Source organism: Amblyomma mixtum, chromosome 2 (genome assembly GCF_055824585.1).
Source record: "Amblyomma mixtum isolate Tamu chromosome 2, ASM5582458v1, whole genome shotgun sequence".
Classification (NCBI taxonomy): Eukaryota; Metazoa; Arthropoda; class Arachnida; order Ixodida; family Ixodidae; genus Amblyomma; species Amblyomma mixtum.
In genome coordinates, this window is record NC_143013.1 from 47,875,021 (window position 1) to 47,897,053 (window position 22,033).

Consider the following 22,033-nt stretch of genomic DNA (forward strand, 5'->3'; position numbering starts at 1 on the left):
CGCGCAGGTACGTACCCGTTCACCCTTGGTGAGCGTGACGCCTCTTGGTTTTGATGGCTGCTTGCAATTTTCGCAGCACTGAAGCTTAAGTAATATGCCCCTGTTATCGCGGTACCGTTTGCTAAGAAATCCATCAAGACTACTCCATGCTCGTCCCGAAATACTGCGAGCATGACCTTTCCAGCGGATGGTTATGCACGTGCCTTCTTTGGAAGCGGTGAGTCCAGATGCTTCATTTGCATTCGGATTATAGCGGTGGACACATCCTATGTGATCAGCCTGTTGAAAGAATCCTGCTGGTTTCCATGGCACGTCGTCAAAGGAGCCTGGAACATTCGGCTCGTTCCTTCTTCGGAAAAATGAGCATAGCTCACGCATACGGAAGTTCGGTGGTCTGCACAACGCCGGACGAGCGCCTGTTTATTCCTTGCTCTGACGCTCCACCAAAGACGCTGGAGGACGCAGCTTCGTGTTCCAGCCTTTCACATCAGGTGGAGGGGACTGCCCTGTGCGACAACATGGATGCGGGAACGCGGGAGACTGACGCTGTGCATCGTCATCAGCGAACGACGACGGCGCGGGTCCCAGGTAGTGATGCAAAACTATCGGAAAACTGACTATCAATAGTATCGACAGTTTTTTTGAAACTATCGGTAGTGTAAAAGAACTATCCATAGTGCTACTATCGATAGTATTACTATCGATAGGTTTGGTTTGGTTTATTGGGGTTTAACGTCCCAAAGCGACTTAGGCTATGAGAAACGCCGTAGTGAAGGGCTCCGGAAATTTCGACCACCTGGGGTTCTTTAACGATAGTAGAATCGATAGTGCTGCTATCGATAGTATTACTAGCGATAATATCGCTATCGATAGCAAGACTATCGATAGTGAAACTGATAATGGTAAGAGTATTGATAGTAACAATATTGATATTATGCATTTGTGATTCTTTAACGTGCACTGGGACAGTTCGGGAAAATACCTGGAACTGCATCCGATGAAAGAACAAGCAGCACAAGTTGTGCTGGTTTACACGACACTATCGTGCACTGCAGACGTTGTTTTGCTGACGTAACCGCGGCAGAAATGCTTTTCGCACACATGCTTCGCAACCAGGACTTCGCACGCTAACATTTTATCCAGCAACTTTAGATGGACAACGTTCGCAGAGCTCGGTGTCACGTAACTATATATAAGTATATCTTTTTTGACTTTGGCCAGTGACCAGCAATCCTCATCACCATGATTCCTGACCAGACGGTATGGCGTCAAACCCTCGACTACAACTATATATAAGCCCCGCCGCGGTGGCTCAGTGGTTATGGTGCTCGGCTGCTGACCCGAAAGACGCGGGTTCGATCCCGGCCGCGGCGGCTGAATTTCGATGAAGGCGAAATTCTAGAGGCCCGTCTGCTGTGCGATGTCAGTGCACGTTAAAGAACCCCAGGTGGTCGACATTTCCGGAGCCCTTCACTACGGCGTCCCTCATAGCTGAGTTGCTTTGGGACGTTAAACCCAAACAAACAAACTATACATAACAAGTAGTATCGATACGGCTATCGATAGTACTATCTGTAGAAATATCAAAAGTAGTATCGATAGTACTATCGATACCACTATCGAAAGTACTAACTATCGATAGTACTATCGATAGTCTTTGTTACCATCGATAGTACTACCGATAGTTTTGCACCACTAGTCCCAGGCCTTTGGCCCTGCTCCACGTTTCAGCTTTGACGCACTACGTTCACCGCAGGGAGTCTTCCCTGCAACATGCCCGCAGGAAGCACACCGCCATCGAGTGCATTGTTGGTTGGCGTTGTGTGCAGCGACTTCTCGGCGCTGCGCAAAAGGGCAGCTTCCGAAGAGGAAAGAGAGACGCGTGTGGCCGACCTTGGCTCGCGCCTGCACCGCCTCGAGGCCCGATTCGCGCGCTCCGTGTGCCGCCGCTCTCCGAAGGACGCCAACACCGTGGCGGCGGTGTCACTTGCCGGCCTGCGGCGCGCAAAGCAGCTGCAGCCATGAGCGGCTACGTCGGGGACCTCTCGGCCGCCCAGCAAGCGGCGCTCAGTCGGGTGAGTGCGCACACACCAACGTCGCGCATTCTCAACTTCTAGCGGCTTTGGACCCCATCGGATGTTTGCGTTTTAGAAGCGATTTCTGAAGCTCACGATTCTTTATTTTTTTCGCACAACCGTGAGCAACCATTCCGTGAATTTGGGACGTACACTAGGAAACTGTTTCAAATGGCTTGGAATTTGCCTGCAGCTAGAAATTTTCTCCAGTTTTGTAAGCGACCAGTCAGTGAAGTAAGTGTCTCTGCCCGGCGGAAATTATTCCAACTGAGTTCCCAGCTGACATGGAAACCAGAAATCCTTAGAAATCTTTGAAGACTCTTCCTCCTCAGAGCACTTTCCCTCCCCCTTTATAATAGGGCTCCCTCCTTTTTTCTCCCTGCCATTCCACAGCTGGTTCCTGCCTAGAACAATCTAAATGATTACTTCCTCACATCGGCCTAGTTCGATCCTGTGCTCACCCGGCTTCTGTTATAACTGGCCGAAAAAGGAGTGCCTAGCAGGCAGCAGTACTTTGGAGTGGCGATGTCTTTTTTTTTCTTTGATAGAAATATTAGTTTTACGGCCACTCCCAAAAATTTACAGTTTGCAAGCAGAACATTCGCATATAGTGCCGGCTGTCTGAGCTCTCATAACAAAGGAAAGGGATTCACTTCGGGCATCGTAATCGGTGTTTCCATGATCATTAATCTTGTAACTGTCTAAAAAATGTAATTTGTAAGCCGTCCATTCCTCTTGCATTACTTGAATGGGGGGCTGGAGACACCAAATTTTTGGTTGGCGTGTTCTTTGTTCCAAACATTGCGCACTGCTCCAGGACGTGCTCCGTTATTCATATATGCGTGGTAAATAATTTATTATTGCAGTGTTTATAGTACTGGGCGGTTTCGGTTTCTGCGCGCCAGAGTGTGCTGTGACGTCACGCACAGGGAAGAGCTGTAACCCTGTTGACGTGGGTACCAAAAGTTGTGATCAGGGTGTGGTTGTGATACATGGACTGCTGTGTCGTCTGCTCTCGCACAAATGCTGTACATACAAGTGCCTTATGGAATGCCGCCCGGTACTGCGATTTACTGAGCAAAGTCAAGCGGGCTAGCGACGACATCGAGTTGCTGAAGCCTGGTCTCAGTCGGAGTACGCATATGCCATCGCGGTTTCTTCGTTGTATTAAGGCGAAAGCCTTTAATGGCTCATACTGTCGTCCGATAACAAAGCGAGTCACACGCTTTTAACTCGGGAAATAAAAAAATAGCATAAACCAATGGTTGGATCAGATAGAGGAAAAACTGAACCTAGAAGCAAAGCTCGATGACTGTAGATTAATTAGTTAATTAATTATAGGGAATGATATCGAAATTGCGTCGAAATAGCACGGACGTCGATATAGCCACGGGAATGGTGTGACGTCACATCCACTGGAAGTCGTCACGGCATAGTGAAAGTTTTCACAGAATCAAGTGAATTGCTAGCAAGCATAAAGTCGAGTAGAGAAGAGCACGACCCGAAAATTCGAGTATCAGAAGTAACTAATTGGTTTAAAGAAAAACTAAAAGTGCTTAGTAGTAATATTTCAGCGCTTTTCACTTCGTTGTGATCGTGTGACATGTCTGACCAATTTATTCCAGGCAACTTGAAGTCTCCTGTAATGATTATTTTGGATCTGGAATTTGTACTTTGGATGAGGTAGTCGTGCATCACTTCGAGATACTCGGGAGGAGCGTTGGGTGATCGGTACACGCCTCCAAGGAGTATGCGTCTGCCCTCGTATTCAATATTACACCATACGCTATCATGACCATCAATGTCATCCATGCGGGAAAACTGAATGCTATTTTTAATCGCTATCGCCACTTCTCCACTTCTTGCGCCTCGGTCTTTGCAGATAAGTTTGTACGATGGCGGGATTATTTCCGAGTCTCGCACTTCTGCATGCAACCACGTTTCGCTAGTGACCAGGATATGTGACTGATGAGACAGTTTTATGCCTTCAAGTAGACTGAGTTTGTTAACTTCGCGCGTTGAGCGATACAACTCTAAGAACTTTATTGTCACCTTGTCATTTTTTTCGTCCGACTTTCGTTTTATCAAGCGCAGAAGCCCTTGAGCGAGATGCCTCCATACTGCAATTTTGTTGTGAATTCCTTATGTATACCTCTTCGTCCACTTTCAGCTTGTCGATCGCAAGACACTTTCGCTCCATTCGCCTTTTATTGCGAAGAAATACTACTTTAGCTACCAACTCAGCCCGTTCCAGCGCGAGGCGGTGGTAGGCACCACTTGACCTTTGGCATGACCTTTGGCATGACGTCATACCATCTGTGTAAAAAAAACGGGGCCCCATCTCGCGCCGTCGCAGCGCGAGGCTGGTAAGCACCAACGGCGGCCTAACTCCCGCTCCTCTCACCAGGGGCGCCGCGCGCCCAATAAAATAAAATAAGATACCAATAAAATAGCGGAACCTATCGTATTGCTTCGCAATTACCAGGCTTAACCAAGCTAAGCCACAGCCATTTTCTTCTGCTGCAGAACGCCAAAGGTTTGATCGCATGTCTCTTACTCTCTTTGAAAAGTCCTCACTTATAGATACTTCTGATCCCTTCAGTTTAAAACAACTAGACATGATTTTCGCTTTTTCAGAAAACATGAGCATAAATTGCTGGGCTAGTTGGTTCATAACGTTGTCAGGGTGGAACCAGCGGAACACAAACGCTGCGGTGTGGTGTGGTGTGGTGTGGTGTGGTGTGGTGTGGTGTGGTGTGGTGTGTGGTGTGTGTTCCTCCTTTTTTCTTGTCCTGCGTTTGTGTTCCGCTGGTTCCACCCTGACAACATTCAGAAAACATGATCGGACGGGAGCATTCACTGTTAGGGGGAGCATTCCCGATTCGATGTATTCCTTCCTTTGAGACTGCTTCTATTCCAAGAACGTCTTTAAAAATGTCTTGATTGACTTTATCCTCTAGTGCTTTTGCATTTTCCTCCGGCTCTTATTTTACACCGTATATTAGGAGGTCATTGCGTCGGCTCGTGTTTTCTAGGTCATCCACCTTGGCTGCCAGGTCTAGCATCTGCTTATTCGTATTCGTACAAGCTGCATCGCATTCTGCTAGTTTCTCTTCACAATGCTTCAATCGGCTCACTTCCGTCTCTATTACGGTAATCCTGTCTTAGATACCATTGACTGTTTATCCTACTTGCTTCAGGTTCGTTGTTAGCTGTTTCAAAACTTTGTTGGTTTTCGTCTGCTCTTTAAGAATTTTTTTTTCAACATTTCAGTGTTAGAGCTAGACTCTCAGTCTGAGCCAGAGCTCGGTCCCAGGTTTAGTTCAACGTCCCCAAATGTTAATAGCAGCATTCTAATTACATCAAAGCAATCAACCAATGTAGAAACAAGAAACTGTGGACTTGGTAGCACCATCAAAGCGCAAGAGTCATCACGAACAGAATATACTGTGTATTTATCACCAACCTGCGCAACGAAGAAAAATGGGTGAGCATCCCTGTTCGTCCGGTGCCACCAAGTCCACTGAAGTGTTGGCCGGGGGAGCTCTTGTTTATATAGCTGCGCTGCCGCGCTTCTGTTGACATCACCTCCTGGGTCAGCTGATATGGTCGCACCACACGTGGAAGGGAATTGAACAATGGCGGTAGTGCTCCGTCGCTGATACGGCTATCGTTCGAGGAGTCCAGGGAATTAAAAGTCCCTGCCTCTCGGCAAGCATGCGCACTGAGCCCATCGTCGAGTCCCGCCGAGTACAGTGCGATCTTCGCAACGAAGAAGAAATGGGTGACCATCCTTGTTCGTCCGGTGCCACCAAGTCCACTTTCTAGTGAAGGTTTTCGCAGAATGGTCGGAAAAACGTCGTATTTGTGTCAAATTAGATGCTAAAATGTGTAATTAAGCGTAATTAACACTTAAGATCCCCCAAAAGGTGTATAATTTGGGTATCGATATGGCCACGGGAGGTGTGACGTCATATCCACCGGAAGTCGTCACGGCATAGTGTCCTCGGCTTTCGCCTCTCGACACTTTAGTTGCCAAGTGTCCTCGCAATTTTATTTTTTAGTAGCTTTGCGGCACCGCGCCGATGTCGGTCCTCGGTGGACGTCTGCGTCGGTGGCTCGTAGACGACAGCACGTCATTCGGCCGATCCCCTGCTCCGCCCTGTCCGCGCCGACCAATACCCGTCGCTGTCTGCGCTCCGCCCGCGTAGCCGTTGCCGCGAGACTGCTCCGGGTCCCGTGGCTGCTGATTTCGACAATTGCTGTTGGCTTTCTTCTACTGCTTGTTTAACAAACAATCCGTGTATTTCCTAAATGAATGCTTCAGCATAATTCTACAGGATTCAGCATTTACCGCGCGAGTACCGAATTCCCCCAGGAATGCGCCCATGAAGACGACTGCACCTCAGTGCTATTTTTATTCACATTGTTGCGTTAGGCAGCATTTGCGCGTTCTTTCGGCATGAACTGTAGAGCTGCCTGCTACTTAGGACAAACAATTTCTTCTTTTTTGCGCCGGTTGTACCTTTACTTGTTTACGCAGGGCGATAACTGAGGAAGAATCGCCGATGAATGCGAGCTCCATTCTAAAGGGAACACTTCATAGGATTGTTGACACGGCATCGGTCCGGCGTTTCTCGCTTGTCCTAACCGTTTTTGCCCATGTGTCTAGTATATGACTTTCAATTGCTTATTCTGTAGTATGTTCCACACCTATTCTAAATTATTAAAATGGCTCAGTTTGTTGTGCACAAGAGACGCCGACGAGTGCTGCCGGCTGGTGCAGGTTTAGTGGGCAGACTGGGTCACACCGACTAGCAGTGGCGCTTCCCGATCGACGTATGTGCGTTCTTAGATGTAAACCATCGTCGATTTCAGGTCACCGTTGTAAAACCTATGGTCCGTGACCATTTATATTCGCTAAAACTTGCTAAATCGCTCCCTGCAATCGCTGACATTGCACATGCGAACCCCGTGGACTCACTAGGCCTACTAGTAGCGCTGATGAGTGTCGAAGGGCGAACATATTAAATGCAGTAAAAATAGGGAGGTGAAACTTCCTACACCTCCCAGCGGCCACGAATTACAGACGGCAGCGCCAATTCCTCCTTCAGTTACGTTCACAGCGAATGGTGTACGAGTTATCTCCATGACAACGAACGACCGAAACACGCGGGCATGAGGGGTGTTCGCATGACATCTGCTTATCGAAAAATAAGGCCCGCTAGGAGAGTTGGGCAGATGTGTCTTGGTCCGTCTGCTCCGCGCGGCCACGCGCCGCGCTTTACTTGGGTTTTCGTACACCCTTTCTTTGCTCTTGTGGCATGTTAAAATTGGTTGCGCTGCTGGTCAGCAATGGTAACCGCAACGCTGGGCTAATCTATAGAGAACAAAGAACATATTCTGCATGCTCTTTCAGTCTAAAAGAGATATTTCTCAAAATACACTATGACTACGTAACAGCATTCCATACAATAGAGATAATGTATATCGACGCACCAGAGGTGTTAAGTTTATCTCAAATGGCGCAGCTGACATTTTCTGTATATCATTTCGTGTATCGTTCACGCAATGCATGTGCGATCATTCCTGCATAATGTTCACGCAGTACAGAAGGATCAGTGTGTCCGTAGTGAGTGCACGAACTGTAATGCATACACGATGTACTGTACCTTAAAATTGTTTAGTGTTTATGTAAACACGTGAAAGCAAACCACTATCGCGCAACTGTTTTCACTTCCTATGCTGATGTATGCGACACCAATAGAATTCAATAAACATACAGTTGCATAATCGGTTCCCACGATGTTCCGACTCTTATGCACCCCAAACCCGATGACTGCTTCGTCAACAGCAGTGACCAAAATCATTGCTCGTGATCCACGATGCCGATATGAACGGCGGATCCCGAGAAAGCGAGCGCAGGTAGCGTGTCTCGTCGTATCCATGCGGTTCCCGCTGCACTCTTCGCAGTTTCGAAGGTCACGAGCACAAAACCATACACCATCGCCGTAGCTGTCGCAGCAATGACATCTTTAATACATGAAGGAAGACGACGCCAACGTGTCTGTGACCGGCACCGCAAAGCAGGCGACATCGTCCGGGATAACGCGACTGACGGAGTTCGCGAAAGACGCAAAGGACGCATGGCAGCTACAACGGCTGCGCCTGTGAGAAATTAAAAAAATGGTAGAGTGAGTGAGGGAGAGAGAGAGATCCCTTCTCCTCTCAGAACCGTCTTGCGGTTAGATCTTGTCCTTTACTACAGTCGCTAGCGCCAACTCCTCCTTCAGTTACGTTCACCACGGACAGTGCACGGAGTTACGGTTTATAGCCACCGCGGTGGCTCAGTGGTTATGGCGCTCGGTTGCTGACCCGAAAGTCGCGCGTTCGATCCCGGCCGTGGCGGTCGCATTTCGATGGAGGCGAAATGCTAGAGGCCCATGTACAGGCGCCCAAATCTTTAGCTGGCGTGCGCGAGCGGCGACTTTTCTGTTCGTCAGCGCCATATGACGGAGTGAAGTTGGAAATAGGATGAGGCTAAGCGCATGCTCACAAATCCCGCTCAGCTGGGGCCGTCGTCTGCTAGGCTGTTCCTTCTTAAGGACGTCACCCCTTCTTATCGCGTTTCGACGAGCAGGCAGCGTGAGTAGACAAATGGTTTTGCTCGCATTTTACGTTCCAAAGAACAGCGCTGTAGCAACCAAGCGAGGAAATAAAACTGAAAGATATGCTGAACACGCCCAATCATGCGATAAGCCGGAGAACATGGGTCGTTATCATTATGAATGGAGAACATGGGTCATTATCGTTATGAAAGGGTTATCACTAGCTCAGGCAACAATCTGCAAGTCTTCTTCTTTTGTTTTCCTGGTGAGGTAGCGAGGAGCATCTTCGATCCGACCTTTGTCCCAGTAGGCACGTATGATTCTGCCCACTGAAGTCCCAGCCACTCCAGTTGCTTTAGCATCTCCTTCTGCGATGAGCCACCCAATGACCTCCCTATAATTCGAGTCTTGTCGCTTGACATACACGGAGTGGCATCTTGATAACTGTTCCGAACTGCTGCGAGTACGGCTGCAGAGCAGCTTCACTTCACTTTCACAGCGGCCTTTTAGTTTCGTCGCCACGCTGAAGCATAAAGCACGCAGAGTGTTGATAAGCGCCCTTCGTGCAGATGAAAAAAAGCTTTCGCGTCAGCAAGTAACACATGAACGATATATGTTCTCCGGCTTATCACATGTTTGAGAGTGTTCGACCTATCTTTCAGTTTTATTTCCTAGCTTGGTTGCTGCAACGCTGCTCTTCGGAAAATGCGAACAAAACCATTCGTCCACTCACGATGCCTGCTCGTCGAAACGCGATAATAACGGGTGACGTCCTTAAGAAGGAACAGCCTGGCAGACGACGGCCCCAGCCGAGCGTGCTTTGTGAGCATGCGCTTAGCCTCATCCTGTTTCCTACTTCGCCCCGTCATATGGCGCTGACGCACAGAAAAGTCGCCGCTCGCGCACGCCAGTTAAAGATTTGGGCGCCTGTACTGTGCGATGTCAGTGCACGTTGAAGAACCCCAGGTGGTCGATATTTCCGGAGCGCTTCACTACGGTGTCCCTCATAGCCTGAGTCGCTTCGGGACGTTAAACCGCCATAAACCAAACCAGTTAAGGCTTCAGAGGAGGTTTCTCCAATTATCCGAGGTGGAAGTGGCTCGCGCTTTCCTACCCCTGTTAATAATAATAATATGGGTAAGGTATACTCAAGTGGGCAATTCATTAGCAATGTATATAACATAGTTCAAATAGCCAAAGAGTTCAACGCAAATCTATACAGTAGCCAATGCAGTCAGAACGTTAATGAGAGACAGTAGAGCACAGCAAGGGGACATTCCGCCAGTAACGAGAGAGGAACTAAAGAAAGTCTTGGGAGCAACGGAAAGTGGGAAAGAAGCTGGTGAGAATCAGATAACAGTAGATTTGTTGAAGGACGGAGGAGAGATTGTGCTAGAAAAACTAGACACCCTGTATACGCAATTTGTGGCCTCGAGCGCACCAGAAGATCGGAAAAACGCTAACATAATTTTAATTCGTAAGAAAGGAGACATCAAGAACTTGAAGCACTACAGGCCGGTCAGCTTACTGTCCGTCGCCTACAAAGTATTTACAAAGGTAATCGCCAATAGGGTCAGGACAACCTTAGACTTCAGCCAACCAAATGATGAGGCAGGCTTTCGTAAAGGATACTCGATAGCAGACCATATTCACACTATCAATCAGTGGATAGAGAAATGCGTAGAATATAACCGACCCCTATATATTGCCTTCATTGATTATGAGAAAGTATTTGATCAGCGGAAACCTCAGCTGTCCTGCAGGCATTGCGGAATAAGTGACACGAAAGAACAGCACAGGTCAAAACAGCACAAGTCAAAACAGCACAAGTCAGAACAGCACAGAAAAAACAGTACGCATCAAAACAGCACGACGGATAAAACAGCACAGTGAAAAAACAGCACAGAAAAAACAGCACGCATCAAAACAGCACGACGGATAAAACAGCACAGTGAAAAAACAGCGCGACGATCGAAGAGCGCAGGGACGAAACAGCACGACGACAAAACAGCACAGCGGAGTGCAGTGCAGCGCTGCTGGAGGGGAGAACTATCATGGCCATAACCGCAAACGGTAAATCACAACGCATCCGGCAGTGACCTTTTAGTTAGCGAGTGCTCGTTTCGCTTTTTCATTAATAAACACTGCAGGCTCATTCCTTGAGGAACAGCGTTGTTTCAACTGCGCATATGGCAGAGCTAGTGGTGATGTAGTCCTTGGTTGCTTGGTTTCAGTGATTTATTTTCTTCTGGGCGTCTGAGAGATAAAATGGCCTGGGCATGTGCTCGGCGGTCAAATGTCCCGGGTAGCTTATCTTGACTTATTTGCTTGCTCTGCTCGGTTTCTTTGACTGTTTTTAATGCATTACGTTCCGCCGCACGCATCCGCTTCCTTTTTTAATTGCTAGGCAGCGTGCATGGCGTCTCTTGCTTGATTTCGCTCTTTGGCGTGTCATAGCCATCGCCCGCTCTTCAGATGACGACTTCCCAAGCAGGCTAGCAGTTAGAACAGGGAGAACGAGAAACTACAGCGATGGCCGGGTACCCCAAGGCATAGGAAAGCCTAGCGTGTCTTTGGTTCCAATTCATATTGATGTGTTATTTTTTTCTGCTTCGTACAGTTATTTCGCAAGCGTTCTGAAATCCAGAAGCATCAAAAATGCGCCTAACAGCTGCAACAAAGAAAATAAAAGACGAACGATAATGTGTAAAGGACAATGGATATCTAATTTTAGTTTCATGCCATATGATTCCGATATCGAATCGACCTTCCTATAATTCAAACGTTCACCACCACACGAGATAAATCTTTATTGAATTTTACTGTTATGCTTAACCCCCCTACAATAATGCCTCTCAAGGCGCTGTAGGTACCTCGAATAAATAAATAAATAAATGTTCGCTATTTTGGTCACGAAACACAAAGCGCTTGCTGATAGTCTAAGGTATGCTTGATTATTCAAGCTTACGGCAACCTAACAAGCGAAATAAACAGAAAATAGAAAAACGTTTTTTCTCGCCCACGTGAGTGCGAGCGCAGCGTTATTTGCGTTGCAACCGCGGGGCCACGGGGCGCAGCTACATTGCACTGATGAGTGCAGTACGTATTTTATGGAGTGAAGCTGCGGTTGCAGCGGTGTTTCATGACGCTAGCCGTATGCTTCTTAAGTAGACTTAGGAGCAACGCACACGTGTTTGCGCAAGCACCGAAATTACTATCTCAGATGCACATCTTAATCAAACCAAAATTAAGAGGCAATAAACATCCTTTAAAACGAAATTACCTGTATTTATTCTACAACTCTGCTTCAGTAGGCCCCCACCTGTGTTTGTTATGCTAGGTGTGTGTTTTTTGTTTCTCGTGGTTCCTGAGTTAACGGGTCAAAGTTGTCGAACAGTGATGTTTTAACAGCGATGACTGGCTTCTATGCGATAAAAGTAGGTTTGGTCAAATGTTGCAAAAATCGATGTTTAGAAACTTCTCTTCGAAATGAAAAAAAAGAGCTTTGATGTTAAATTACACTCAACAAATGCACGCTGATGCAAGGATTTCAAGTCAAAGTTTAATTCAACGTACTGACCTTTGTGAACAAGGAAGCCGGAGGGCTTCCGAAACGTCAGTACGTTTAATTAAACTTTGACTTGGTCAGTAACCCTATATTTTTTATCAGGTGAGCTGTGTATCTTATTTCGCATAATAAAGTAACCACCGGACAGCCTCGGAAATCCACTGTGCAGCGTCCTAGTTAAACATAACACAAACCGAAAATGTTTCCGGCGGCGCTGCCATCATTGAAACTGAAAATCGCATACTGTGTAATTTCAATGTATGAATGCCCTGTAGCTCGCTCCAAAAAATTGCTGAAGATTCAATTGCCGACAGCGAGAGTTTTGAAGAATAAGAACGTTTGGTCCTAGAGCCCTACGACGGGCGTATTCGCCAGAATTCAGCATCATGATGGTCAACCCGCAGAACCGATGCTTCCAGAACAACTTCTTCAGCGTTATTCATTCCATTACCTGCCAGAAAAATGTGGATATTTGACATCGCGAATACTACCCTGTCCTGTTTCTTACTGAGTCTGTGAAACGAGCACTCACTAACTCCAAAGGCCGCTGCCGTATGTGCTGTGATTTACCGTTTGCGGTTATGGCTACGATAGTTCACCCCTCCAGCAGCGCTGCACCGTACTACGCTGTGCTGTTCTGCCGTCGTGCTGTTTTTTCGCTGTGCTCTTCTTTCGTCGTGCTGTTTTTTTTTGCTGTGCTGTTTAGTCGCCATGCAGTTTTTCCCGTGTGCTGTTTTGCCAAAATATTGTACGATATATATAACTACTGTACAGCTACCATAGCCCTCCATAAAGTCGGCAATAGAATACGAATAAGGGTGGGTGTCACGCAGAGAGAAACGATCTCGCTAATGCTCTTGGCCGCCTGTTTACAGGAAGTATTCCTAGGCCTGAATTGGGAACAGTTGGGGATACGAGTTAATGAAGAATACCTAAGTAATCTGCGATTCGCTAATTACATTGCCTTGTAAGTCGCTCAGGACATGAACTGCAAAGCATGATCAATGAGTTAGACAGGCAGAGCAGAACGGTGTGGCTAAAGATTAACATGCAGAAAACCAAAGTAATGCTCAACAGTCTTGCAAGAAAGCAGCAGTTCGCAACTCGTAGCGAGGTGCTGGAAGTAGTGAGAGAATATGTCTACTTAGGGCAGGCAGTGGCCTCTGATCTGAATCACGAGCGAAAATAACTACAGGGATAAGAATGGGGTGGTGCGCATATGACAGGTTCTCTCAGACCATGAATGGCAGTTTACCAGTATCCCTCAAAAGAAAAGTATACAGCAGCTGCATCTTACCGGTACTCACCTACGGGGCAGAAACGTGGAGGTTAAAGAAAAGAGTTCAGCTAAGTTACGGACAACGCAGCCAGCTATGGAAAGAAAAATAGGCGTAACGTATAAAGAGCGGAAATGGGCAAAGTGGGCGAGAAAACAAACGCGGATCAGTGACATCCTAGTCGAAATGAAGAGGAAGATATAGGCTGGGGCAGGGCATGTAATGCGATGGCAAGATAACCGCTGGTCTTTAAGGGCAACAGAGTAGATTTCCAATAGAAGGCAAGCGCAGCAAGGGGTGGCAGAAAGTTAGGTGGACGGATGAGATTAAGAAGTTTGCGGGGGTACGTGGCCGCAGCTGACAGAGTACCGGACTAATTAAAGATACATGGGAAAGGCTTTTATCCAGCACTGGGTGTAGCCAGGTGGATGATGATGATGATGACGACTGTAGCGAATTGGTGACGCATCCCCGAGTGCGGAAGGGGAACGCTATCGCGTGCAGGTTCGAAGAAGAAAACAAACAGATCAAACAAAACAAAACGAAGCCGTATTTATACTTTAAAGGAAAGGAGCCAATAAAAAATGAAAACATCAAGAAAAATTGGAAGGGGCTTAGCTTTAGTTAAGCCTGGTAGGTCGCGAAAGCGAGGGTAGCGCCTCTAACGGAAGGAACGCGGCGCGCCGCGTCTAAAGGTCACGCGTGGCTACCGGCCGCCGCTGCGGGACGACTCGACTTGGTAGCGCATCTCTCACCCTAGTATGACGTCACGCTATGACGTCACTTGGCATGGCATGACGTCAGAGGTCATTCTAAATGTCACGCGTGGCTACCGGCCGCCGCTGCGCGACGACTCCACTTGGTAACTCATCTCTCACCCTTGTATGACGTCACGCTATAACGTCACTAGGCATGGCATGACGTCAGAGGTCATTCTAAATGTCACGCGTGGCTACCGGACGCCGCTGCGCCACGACTCGACTTGGTAGCCCATCTCTCACCCTGGTATGACGTCAGAGGTCATTCTAAAGGTCATACGTGGCTACCGGCCGCCGCTACGCGAAAGGTCGGTCATGAGCGTAGTATTGCTTTCGCAATAAAATACACGCTCGACACGTACAAAAGGAGGGAGTTCACCAGATACAGAGCGTCCGAGGTGAAGCCGGAATGCCGTGCAGGCAGCAAGGACGCGGGTTGCTGAACTGCGATGCATCGCTGGGGTTGCGTCGAAGTAAGCGGTGGTAGCGAGCCGGGTGGTAAGGGGACCACGGGAAGATGCCAATAGAGTCGTCAGCCGACCCAAGAACTTGGCAGCAGCAGCGGGAAAGGCGTAGCCAAGTCCCGTCGGCGGTGTGCCGAAAAGCCGTAGGCTTATGCACGCAATCCAAAGAAGCCTCTGCAGCACAGACCCTCAATCCATCGGCTGCCACCTTCAAACTTGAAAGCGACGCAGTAGGCCTGCGTCGGTGATCCAAATGAAGTATCCGGCAGCACAGACCCAACGTCCGACGGCTGCTACCTCCACACTTGAATGGGACGCAGTAGGCTTGCGTCGGTGACTCAAGGGATGTCTCCGGCAGCGCGCATCCAACGTCCAACGGCTGCCACCTCCACGCTTGAATGGAGCGCAGTAGGCTTGCGTCGGGGATTCAAGGGAAGTCTCCGGCAGCATGGACCCAACGTCCGACGGCTGCCACCTCCACGCTTGAATGACTACACTTCCGCTGCGGTGTCTTTCTTCACGTCTCGGTTTTCTGATACGTCAGCCCTCCGCTCCTCGTGCCCGCTTCGCACACTCCGTTCGCACGTGCACATGCGCAACGCGGGGCTGGCAAGCGCTGCGCCCTGCTGCGGTGCATTTACGTCCCTCGCGCACATGCTCGACCCAAATCAATCTCTCGTTGCAAAGCGGTCCCATTCGCGAATCCAAGGAAATCAGAGTCCTTGGACTCTTCATACACAAACAGCGACGCTGCGACACAACACTCGCCAAGCTCCGGCAGGTGGGGGACCAGGTGGGCCGCATGGTCCGCCGGGTTTCCAACACGCGCGGTGGGTTACGATGCAAAGACGCCTTGCGGCTGGCGAACGCATTCGTGACCAGTCGAATCTTGCATTCGACTCCCTACCTCCACCTGCGGAAACAGGAGGAGGATGCCCTCGAGGTCATCCTCCGCAAAATCATGAAACGAGCGCTGGAGCTCCCAGTTTCTACCTCTACCAGCCGCCTTATGGCACTGGGGATGGTGAACACTTTTAGGGAGCTTCGGGAGGCCCACCTCAACAACCAATACACTCGCCTCACAAAGACAGGGTCGGGTCGCCGCCTTTTAGCCCGACTTCACATTCAGCACGCTCAATTCACAGAGGAGAGATGCCGCCTTCCCGTACACTGGAGACGCGCCCTCCACGTGCGGCCTCTCCCCACCAATATGTCCAAAGAGGATCATAATGGCAGGCGCCTGGCGCGGGCGGAAGCCTTGGACCGCCATTTTCGGAGCAAACCAGGAGTCTTCTATGTGGACGCGTCCTGCCCGGACTCCAGGGGATGGTACACGGCCGCGGTCGTCCCCGAGGGTAAAACAGTAGGCGCCCTTACTTTCAAGGCCCAGTCAGCATTTCACGCAGAAGAGGTTGCCATCGCTTTGGCAGCCTCTGACACCTCCTCCAAATACATAATCACCGACTCACGAGGGGCTTGTCGAAACGTCACGCAAGGGTGGGTTACTCCCCTAGCTTATCGCATTTACCAAATTGTAGCCGAGACTCGGATCCCGCGCACCGATCTATCGTTTGGGCTCCAGGTCACCAAGGCGTCCACTGAAATGAGGCAGCCGACGCTGCCGCCCGCGCGCTCTCTCTCCGGGCATTTCCCACGGGACCCGACGCCGACCAGGACTTGGATTTCAATCCGATTTACACTTTTAAAGGGGTGGAGACACCAAATTTTGAAGCTATATAAAGCCTACTATGGGATTCCTATGTATGCAAGGGCACTCACAGCCAGGTGTTCGATGCAACAAACGTTTAAAAGATATTTTAATTCGGTTCCAAAGATTACCTAAATGCTCACTCTCACGATCTAGACCCATCGCTAGCGCCATCAACCATGACGTCACAAGGGGTGTAGAAAAATGAAAGTTTTAGTGACGTCATACCAAAATACAGTGACGTAGGATGAGCGGGGCACAGCCGCGTGAGCGCAGTCGCCGCGCCAGCGAGCCGCGTTTGCTGCTAACCGCCGCTCGCTCGGTTTGTGGCGCGCCGTTGCGAACAGCGTCGCAACGTCCGATTGCAGCTCGTTGCCTGCGTCCGGCCTGCTAGATGTCAACGGCGGGCCGCTCGCGGCAACAACAACGACGAGAAGCGGCAGCCAATGCGAGCGCGGAGAGCGGCAGCGTCATGATGACATAGGGCGCACTCCTTGGAGCCGGGCGGCCTGCGCCAGTCTTCGTGCCGAACGCCGGCATCTGAAGAACGCGATAGTATTGTTTGTTCACGTTCATAGCAAACCCTGGGATATATGAATATCAAAAATGCATCGTTTCTGACGATCGTTGGCAAATACCGAGTTCCTGGTAGAAGTGATGACTGCGATATGCATGCAAATTTCATCCCATAGCCGGTTTTGTGCTGCTGCTACCTGGGGCGCGATTACGAGTTTTCGTCTCAATTTTGAGACTCTGACGTCAAAATGACGACACCGCGAGTTGTTGACCGCGGAATCAACCAATTAGCAGCGAGGTTGTGGTGTCTAATAGTAGGGTTCCACCCAGGAAGCATTTAGTTGCGCAATAAGGGACCGTATACTAAAGTTTTGCTGTAAACACGCCGTTAATAATTTGAAGAATGTTTTATTTCGCTAACAAACTATGTTTCAAACTCAACGACATGAAGCAAAAGAAGAAGCGTCCTCAATTTTGCAATTAAATTTGCTCTTCAGTCACTTTTGCTGCCGCGAGGGTGCGCTGACGCTGGAAAAGCGTCGGTAGCGGCGGCTAGGCGGCGTGAGCTGCCGCCTGATTCAACCGATTCAGCCTTATCCCTCCACGCACATATTCAGCCATCGTAAACATGGCAGCCAGAAAAAAAAATCAGCTGATTCGACGGCTGTCCTCTTTTTTTACACATTACGCAGAATCAAAGTACTGCGCAGACGTCTTAAGTGCGCGGAAAAATCTGTTTAAAGGCAGTGATTGCTACGAGTCTGCCGAGATCAATTTGGAAGGAGCGCTTGGCTCGAAAACCGGCGAAGGCAGCTTCAAGGCAAGTTCACACTGGCGAGTTGCAATCGTCGCGCTAGTATTCTAGGCGACCGATTTCGGTCAATTAGTTGCGGTTTGCGAAGCACATGTAAAGCGGGGAGGGAGCGTAATAAATCGATTTAAGCCTGTCGCGCGACCTCCGCGACTCGCCAGTGTGAACTCACCTTGCTGCTATCGATGGCAAATGTGCTCCAAGGGCGATGCGTGATTATATTTATTTTTGTTCAGAAAATACCCGGCGACCATGAATAATCACACTGCAGCAACTGCCGACATACGGAAGCAGACCGGTGCAGCTGATGGGAGCTTGCAATCTCACTGCGGGAATTAAGAGCCGGCACGCCCGGTCACTGCGGCAACAATCACTCTTCCGCCTCGTAACCAACTCATGCCGCCCGCTTCGGGTTAAGCACTTGATATTCGTGTTGGTGGTGCCGTTCCGTTCGGATGATGCTCGGATGACGCCGCCGGGGATACTGCGGTGGCGAAAGTTTATGCGAAGGAAGTCCACCTTCGCCGCCGCCTTGTCTTGAGGGGTCTCGCCGAAAAGCGCGCACCTTCTGCGACTTAACTTTGACAGTGGTCTCCGCAACTCACCGCAAACACTTGCACAGTCGGTTGGGCTACGCCGACGTTTACTTCATTTCCTACGGTGTCTTGAAACCCACCGGCGGCGAAGGCGCGCACAGGCACTTGCCGCTCCACTGACCGCGCACTCACCCGCACACCTCCAAGTTCAACGCCGAGTTCGTCGCACAGCCATTATGCTCCTTCCTATGTCAAAACGTCGAAACAACTCGTCCGGAACGTCAAAACCGTCTTCATGCACCCTCTTACACCGCTGCTCGCGCGGCCACCGGCCATGTAAACAACCGCCATTTTCTGTCTCGAGCGGTTTGAGACCACTCGTTCCAGTCTCAAAAAATCGTCTCAATCGGCTCGCATAATTAGGCAAGCAACGTCACCACTTCTGGCGCACTTCTGACGTCGGCCGGTGACGCAAAAAACCAATATGGCCGCTGGTCACGACCGACCAATAGGAACGGGGCAAATGAGACACTTTTTGAGACACTTTCCGATTTAGGGCCGTTTCACATGCTGCGACTAAAACGAAAATAGTCGGCCTAGTCGGTGACGCCGCAGTGCGATTTTCGCACAGTGCTTTCACATGCAACGCGTACCCAGCGAATTCGGTCGGAGGGACACGCAAGGTTGCTCGATGTTCGCATAGGCAACCCACGATTAAACCCGACAGAAACACTGCACGGAATGTGTTGATGATGTAATGACCAGCTTGTTTTTAGATGCAAGGCAATATTTCGTATGTTTTGATTAGAATAAACAGTTTTGCTTACGCCGCGGGAACAGCTCCCACGTGACCCCACGCCGAGACGGCGCGTGACGTCACGTCACGTGCGAGTTGTTGCCGCTGCAGGTCTCGACGCACGTGCGCTCTCGCTCGCGCGCCTGGAGACCGGTCGTGGCCGCGGCAGCTGCTCCCGCGTGACGTCACGTCACGTGCCGACTCGGCGCTGCCCATTGGTCAGTCGCAGAGCGACCACACCGACGCTGCGACTCATGCTGCGACTGGATTCCAACCGGACGGAACTTGGTCGCAGGCCGTCTGCGGCTAGACCGACGGCCCTCCCCAGTCGCAGACCGACCGAATTCGCAGCGTCGCAGGCGAGAATCGCATGCATGTGAAACGGCCCTGAGACGATTTTGAGCAACTCGTAATCGCGCCCCTGGTGCGGTTCGCCTGCCGTCTGCTAGCTCTGTTGCTGAAGACGTCGTAGAAATCGAACATATATTTTATTATGGGACGAGTTCACAGTAAAGGGGGGACGAGTTCACAGTAAAGGGGTGCCGAGCGGAGCACGTTTCTGAGCGCTGCCAGTCCCGAAGCGCCCTCAGCTGCGGAGTCTATGCGAAAGCAGCTAGGCCTAGCGACGACTAGGGCAGTCTGGGACCAGCGCGCAGGTCGTCGGCCGGCGTTGCCGCAGGCAGTGTCGTTGCCGAAAGATCCTCTTTTAGCACAATCATGCTGTCGTATCTCGAATCTAGAAAGCATCCTTTCTGGTAGCATGGCTGTTTTGTATTTTCTTGTGAGGACGTGAAGTACGCCGAGTCTGCCGGCCGGTCGGTCAGCCTGGATACCGTCTGCCGACTTCATAAAAGCGAGCTAAAGAGTGTTCTTGACGTAAATAATAAACCATGGGACAAGAAATGTGAAAAAAGTGTCATTTTTTAGGATCGCTGACCAATACTGAGCTGCTGGTAGAGGTAACAACTGTGATATGAGCAAATTTCTTGCAACAACCGCGCCTAGCAGCTGCCGCTGGCGCGACGTTGGGGTCCGGCTCGCCTGGCGCCCGCTAGCTCCGCTGCCGAAGGCGTCGATGAGATTGACCATACTATTATTTTATTGTGAGATGATTCTGTTAACACTACAGCTATTTGTGAAAAGTAGGCCTTTCATTATAGCGCAGGCGACTTCCGAAGCGCCGGCCGCTTGCTAAACAGGCTATAGGCCTAGCGACGACCACGGCAGCCAGGCAGCAGCAGAGCTCGTCGCCCGGAGCGCCCGCGAGCGGTGCCGTTGCCGAAAGCTCCCAACATAAGCAGACATGCTTTGTCGCTGCTCGAGTATAGCTGGCAGTTCTGATAACAAGGCGATCTTGTCTTTTCTTGTGGTATTTGTACACCATCCCAAGCAGCGCTCAGGTACTGCTGCACGGTAGCGAAGTGTGACACCGGTTGTGGGCGCAGCTTGGGTAGAGCGGCGCAGCGATGCTTACTGGCATTTTGCAAAGTGTTTCGCATCCTCACGCGAACCCGCGAAGGCGATATTAGCGTGCGAACAAAAAAAAAAGTCGATGTCCTCACTCATTGGAATCAGATCTGTCAGAATCCGAGCTGCTGGGACTAGATATGCAGTTGTTTGTTTTCATGCGCTGGTCAGCACGTGTGTGAGAAAGCAGACGATGCAGCAGTAGGTGCGTCACAACTTTTTGTGGGCCCACGTGACCAAGCGAAGCAGTTGATCTTCCCCCTCTGTGACGTCACTGTACAACTCGGCGTTCCGAAACCGAAACCGAAAATCATTCACCTAAAAATGCTATAATAAATTATTCACTGTGAATATATGAATCTTTGAGTGTGTATCATGCTTCCTGGAGCCATAAGAAACGTTTGAAACTAAGAACGCGCGAACCATAAATTTGGTGTCTCCACCCCTTTAAGGAAATATGCGATTATTACAAATCCACGCACCAAACTCTTCCCACCCCATGCAAAGGGCTGGGGAAGGTCAACGAGCGGGTACTCCTGCGCCTGCTCACCAACACGATGTTGTGCCCGGCAATTCTACAGCATTTCGATCCTAAATTCGACGGGCGGTGCTCACACTGTGAGGAGGTGTCTGACACCTACCATATGGTGCGGGCCTGCCAGCAGAACCCATCCCTACCCCCTATCCCGAACCCCACCCGAGAGGACTGGGAGGCGACCCTGTCCGGTTGCTGCACCCTCGAGGCCCAAAGGGCCTTAACGCAGCGCGCCCGGGCTGCTGCAAACGCCAATGGTGTGCCTGACTAGGCATCCCACCTAGTGGTTGTAAGGGCGTTGCCCTTCAGGTCACGACCCCCAACACCTCTCTCTATGATTAAATAAATGTTTTCACCACCACCCCCTGCTACCAATATGCAGTCTTGCAGAGATGGAAGGCCTTAATAATAATTTTCTTTCTGTGATTTTCGCGACACAATTAGTATAGACGCTACTTGAGTACATACTGATAGAGCTAATTAAAGGAACTATAGACACAAAAAATTTGCTTGCGTGTTTCCTTCTTCGAGAAGACACGCTGGGCGTTGTTATTATGCAGGGATCACTCCCTGGTAATCCTGTGTGACCGCTAAATTATGTATAATTGCATTCGATCCCGGCCATGGTGGCCGAATTTCTATTGGGGCGAAATTCTGGAGGCCCTTATACTGTGCGATTTAGTGCACTTTAAAGAAACCCAGGTGGTCGAAATTTCCTGAGCCGTTCACTACGGCGTCCCTCGTAGCCTGAGTCACTTTGGAACGCTAAACTCCCATAAACCTAAACATAAACCTGAATTTCTTCTCGATGCTTTTTCGGTTTCAACAGCTGAACAGTAACTGTGACGTGAAAGGTGGGTTTAGGCTAGCTGATGCACGAAAAACACTGCAATACAATCACTGCAATCCAAAAC

The 22,033-nt window shown here is 49.8% G+C and overlaps 1 protein-coding gene across 1 annotated transcript in view; it reads left to right on the top strand.

The window, feature by feature from the left end:
- Window positions 1-1,939: 1,939 nt before the first annotated feature.
- LOC149359244 (SEC14-like protein 2) overlaps window positions 1,940-22,033 on the top strand; it is a 78,069-nt gene continuing 57,975 nt past the window's right edge. The window contains exon 1 of the mRNA XM_089571519.1: window positions 1,940-2,075. Within this exon, the coding sequence (XP_089427645.1) occupies window positions 2,022-2,075 (54 nt within the window). The 5' untranslated portion in view covers window positions 1,940-2,021. The remainder of the gene's footprint in view (window positions 2,076-22,033) is intronic.